Here is a 5,324-nt window from a genome sequence, read left to right as displayed (position 1 = left end):
GGTCTGTGTGTTATTTTTCATTAAGAATCCTTTTTCTCCTTCATCGACATGCCACTTAGTTTGACGCTTCTTTTTTTTTTCTCCAGCAATGCGTAAAGTTTAGGTGATTCGCAATCCATCTTTACGGTCAATAAATTATCAAGGAAATCAAACGTATCTCCACGCTGTTTTAAGGCGCTGATCTGCAGGTACTCTTATCCATTAATTATTGCTTGCTAGTTTGTTTAAATATTTTTAAATGTAATTTCTGTGGTTGAAACTAATTAAAAATGCCAATATAAAAGGTGATATTTTATTTTTCTGTCACAGTTACCCGATTAACAACGAAATAAAATTTATATCCTTGAAAATTAAATTGTATTTCCAATAAAATGATTTACTGTCAGCGATGTTCTACGTACAATGCGGTGGATACATATTAATAGATATTGTATTCGATTAAGAGATTTACATAGGCCAACTCCTACGTCCCCCAAAAAAGCATTTATGTTGCACGCTCTTTATGGTTTTCTTATTTAGAGTTAATTCATTTATGCCCTTGCTATATTATTCAAATCATATATAAATCATTTCATTTAAAAATAATTTCCCATAGCTACCAGTTGTTTACTTAAATTCGCACCCCCCTCCCGTATGATATAAAACTCTAATTTTACGTTTTAAAAAATTAAAAATACACTAAACATACAGAACCCTTTAATAAATACTAAGTTTCATTAATTTTTATTTATTTTTACAAAAAATTTTACGATTTACTTATTAAGTCACATGATCCATGTGTAACCTTCCTCATTCTGCAAGGTTAGTTCGTGGTGGGATCAGTGCTGAAGTAGAAGTAGGTTATCATTTTGAACCAAATTTAACTTGAAAAATTGATTGAATGGTTTCATTTCGCTAGCTACGTGTACTTAAACTGCTTGATAAAACTTTAACATCAACCGAAAAAATTTAAACGAGTACATATGTAAATGCTGTTGCATCAAGTGAAACTATTTGTTAGCCAATTTATACCTTTTTTCGATGACATTATTTCTTTATTGAAATCCATTTTTTTTTAATTTTCATTTTTTAGACCTATAAACATAATTGACAATAAAATAAGGGTAATTTTTTGAAGATTGAATTCAATTTTATTGATAAAAAAGTTTTTAAACATTTATTTAGTAGTACAACTCTGAAGGTTTATTTCAACCAAATTCATTATATTACTATAGAAATATCTATTAGTCTTTTGGGCTTTTACTCTTTTGTTAACTTGCTTTGCAACTCAGCATTCACAAGAAATGATTGTTATTAAGGGTCCCACTATACTTCCAGCAGCACGAATATGATGTGATTCGTATACATACTATTTTTGATAATGAACTAACCAAAGGGATGCTAGAATAGAATCTACCACCTGGCCTGTGGAACAACGGTTTTTCAGGTAGTCTTTTATGCTTTTATGCATGTTAATTAATTAATGCATGGAAATTAGAATATTAGCTAGTTAAGTGTTATTGCATACTTTGCAATAAAATGTATTAAATAAATAAATAATTCAAGGTTATACTTTTTTCTTACTTTGAAAGTTCTATTTTTTACCTTTATTTTATTTCTTTACAGCAATAAAAAATTTCAACCTTGTTTATTCTTCAAGTAATTATGAATTTCATATTTTATTTATAGTTTTATTATTGAAGTATTAGTTTATTGTGTCATGTTTTATGGCTAAAGCCCTTATTACATTTTATTATATTAAAACCCTTTAATATACTTTACGTATATACTAACACATTTTACATTGTTAATCGTTTAATAAATTGGTTCAGATCGTTTAAAAAAAAAAAGTTTCGAAGATTCAATTAAGGGAATTTGGGGAATAGTCTTCTAGAAATTAGAATAAGTATGTATTAATTCTCAATAATAATATAATACAAACTTAGTTTGATTAAATCTCCTTTATCTCAATTATTAACTTCCAAATGATACATTTTTTACGCTTTGGTATTATACAAATCTGAAATTTTAGAAATATCTTGTGTTGAATAGATTCAAAAATAAGATTAAATTAATTGTTTTTTTTAATCAATTTAGTCTTATTGATAAAATGTGTATTTTTTTGGAAATTTAGATTATTCTCTTTAAATAAACAGGTTTAGGCCATTTAAAAAATGATTTAAATGTATATAACAATGCTTTGGTTTAATTAAAGTCACATTAATTTTTATAAATTGTTAGGTGATTCTCTCTAGTTTTTAATTCAAGATATAACAGTGTAAGCATTTTAATTATTTAGATTTATTTAGATCAAATGAACATTCGCAATTTTTGTTAGAAATCAATTCGTAAAACAAGTAGGAAGTTACTGTAAGTAATATGCATGTTTATGTGTGTTATATTTTTCCAATCAAATTAATTTTTTCCGTAGGAATAAGTGTGGTTTTTGGAAATATATTTCATTATCATTGAATAAAAAGATTTTAGTTAAAAAAAAAAAAAATCTTTAGTTTAATTACAGTCTTCTTTAATTTTTATAATGTACAAAAATTGTCACAGATGTGTTTCTATAGCTTTTTATGCTAGGTAAAACTTAGTAAACATTTTAATTATTTAAATTACAATAAATAATAATGTGTTTTAGAATCAATACTGATGATTCCCAGAGTATTGCCTGCAAAACTGTTCATCAATGGAAACCCAAGTAAAAAAGACGTAAAACATCAATCCAATGTCAATATTCCAACAAATCAGGTTGGGAATCAGGTCGGGAAGAAAAAAAGTAAGTAGTTATTATACGTAATATGCATGATTTTATCCAAATTAAGAGTTGCATGTTAAAAAAATTAATAAAAAGTAAAAAAAAAAGCATATAAATAAAATTAATAATATTTCGAAGTGATGAAGAAAATGAATAGATACAATAAACACGCGTGCTATGTTGGATAAAATCAAAGTTATTATCCAGAATTGCGGGCCTAACAACATTTGGACTTCATACATTTCAGTAAGGTATTAATTTTGTAGGTATTAATATTTAATTTATTTCAGTACCCCGGAGGTACACAACACTAAGTCCATTTTTTCAAAATTTATTTTTTATTACCCAACCATCACTTAGATGGTGCATCTTTGTTACTTATTATCGACCAAAGACTGAAGCAAAATAACTCCCGTGGGCTTATAAGTAAGAAAAAACTCTTTCACTTGCTCTCCTGTAAAAAATTTAAAATGTGACATAGTGTTGGGTACCTCCGGGGTACTGTTTTATAAAATATTGTAATATTCTTTTAAAATGATTTTTATAGTTCAGCTGTATTTGAAGTAGATCTGAATGCAGCAGTTTAAACTGCCAACTAATGCTCACCACTGTTATTTTGAATATTAATGATTGCAGAGGTATGTAGTCAATTCCAACTTGAAAAAGTGACAAAAACTGCTGTTAAGAGCGCTCTACTGGCAAGGTCGAGAACTACTCAGCAATTTTTAGTTCTCAGTTCTTCCGCTAGATCGCATGGGTATGTAGAATTTATTTCAAAGAAACCTTGTTATTATTTCAGCATTAATGTTTCGTACTTTAGGTAACTTAAATATATGCATAAATTATATATTGAATAAAAGATAAGTTGAAAGTAATTGTAACAATGAAATAGTAATTATTTTTTTAAAAGTAAGGTTTTATTGTAAATCGTACCAATTGCATTCCAAAATTTTTCTTAGACATTTCACTGATTTAGAATTATTATAAATAAGGGCTTTGTATTGTTGACTTTTTCATAATTTCACTCAAAATATACAAATAATATTTGTTAATACGAATATATTTGGTGCTTGTTGGTGTGTGTTCAAAGAACACTTATTGGACAGATGCCTGTTACATTAGCACATCATAATAAATAGAGAAATGTCTAGTAGACAGATTGACACAAAAGAAATAGACAAATAATTAGTATTAATAAATTACGCTGTATTTTTTCAGTTCATGCTGAACATCAATGGGCCTTTTGTCAACTTGCAGCCACGTTAAGCTCAGCTTTTACCTGAGATGAATTTTTAAGGGTCCTTCTATAATTTCAGCAGCACTGTCATAAATATAAAGTGATTCGCATCCAGGTAAGTCTTATCTTATTATTTATTATGTTCAGAGTAATACAACAAAAACTAAAACTTTTTTTCATATTATACTTTTTTTTATTACTGAAAAAATAGTTTTAATTTTTATTGATTGTGGATAAAGTTTTAATTGAAAAATACAACAACTTATTTTAGTTGAGCTAATAATTTTTCAGTTCATTTTCATAAAAATAATTTTATAATAATAATGTTAGTGGATTAGGTGTGTTATATTTTTCCAAAAAGGTTTCGGTTAAAAAAAAAATATCCATTTTTTAGTTCAATTCCAGCCTTTATTTAATCTTCATAATATACATAAAGTGTTATAAATAAATTTCTTAATGCTAGGTACAACTTACTAAACATATTAATTTAATTTAAATTTCCAAAAAATAATAATTTTCAGAATCAATACTGGTGATACCCAGAGTACTGCTTGCAAAACCGTCATCCATGGAAGCCAAAGTGATAAAGATGTAAAAGATCAATCCAATATGAATGTACCAACAAACATTGGATAGGAATCTATAAAAAAAGAGTAAGTAATTATTATACGTGAAATGCATGATTTCATCAAAATTAAGAGTTGCATGTTAAAAAAATTAGTCTTTAAAAAAAAAAATTATTTTCCATTTAATTTGTTAATGAATATGAAAAAGTAAAAAAAAATTGAAAATATTTGATTAATATTTCAAAATTATGTAGAAAATGCGAAAAAATAAAAAGGATAACCTAAAAGGAAGGTTACAGAGTCTAGAGAGTGGTAGAAGTAAAAAAGATAACCAAAGAGGAAGGTTAAAGATGGCTGGCAGCAGTCGTGAGAGTGTGCAAGAGCAATAGACAGCTGGAGCGATCTAGTGGCCAGTGGATCAGGTGAGTGAACTGTCCGCCATCTTGCTCTGGGTGGGTATATAACTAAGTTCGTTGGAAGGGCGGGGCAGGGTGGGGAGAACCGTCGAAGCGACAACATCTCCCTACCATCATGATTCTATTAGAGAGAGGTGATGGATGTTAGACTAGATAAGATAGATATGTTTGAGAGCGACGAGCGATCTACTCCCCTGCATCACTCAAGTCGTACTGACGAGAATTTATTCTGTTGCCGTTTATATAGTGGAAGGTTACAGCACTGCTACCTGGTGGCTATTTCTGAAACTATTTTAACACCTGTCTGTTAAGTGGCGCCCTCTGGCGGAATTTTTTGGAACTATTCTCTCACCTGTTTGATAAGT

General features: G+C 28.3%; 1 protein-coding gene across 7 annotated transcripts; it reads left to right on the top strand.

Annotated features, from left to right (window-relative positions):
- Positions 1 to 762: 762 nt before the first annotated feature.
- Positions 763 to 5,027, top strand: LOC141455601 (uncharacterized). 7 transcript variants are annotated; one of them, XR_012459355.1, is made up of 6 exons: positions 792 to 1,426; positions 2,624 to 2,761; positions 2,879 to 2,991; positions 3,377 to 3,497; positions 3,959 to 4,092; positions 4,499 to 5,027. XR_012459355.1 is itself a non-coding variant. In XM_074130778.1 (5 exons), the coding sequence occupies exons 3-5, from the start codon at positions 2,635 to 2,637 to the stop codon at positions 4,611 to 4,613; spliced, it is 363 nt and encodes a 120-aa protein (XP_073986879.1). In that variant the 5' UTR covers positions 763 to 1,426; positions 1,606 to 1,638; positions 2,624 to 2,634; the 3' UTR covers positions 4,614 to 5,027. The 7 variants fall into 7 exon arrangements, 5 of the variants coding, with proteins under 5 accessions (XP_073986879.1, XP_073986877.1, XP_073986878.1 ...); XM_074130778.1 differs by lacking the exons at positions 2,879 to 2,991; positions 3,959 to 4,092 and adding an exon at positions 1,606 to 1,638 and having other exon boundaries at positions 763 to 1,426; XM_074130777.1 differs by lacking the exons at positions 2,879 to 2,991; positions 3,959 to 4,092 and having other exon boundaries at positions 775 to 835; positions 1,299 to 1,426.
- Positions 5,028 to 5,324: the final 297 nt, after the last annotated feature.

Source organism: Rhodnius prolixus, unplaced genomic scaffold (assembly GCF_049639745.1).
Source record: "Rhodnius prolixus isolate KJV_2025 unplaced genomic scaffold, Rpr scaffold_4, whole genome shotgun sequence".
NCBI lineage: Eukaryota > Metazoa > Arthropoda > Insecta > Hemiptera > Reduviidae > Rhodnius > Rhodnius prolixus.
The sequence above is the reverse complement of the archived record's forward strand: the minus strand, read 5'-3'. Positions and strand labels throughout refer to the sequence as shown.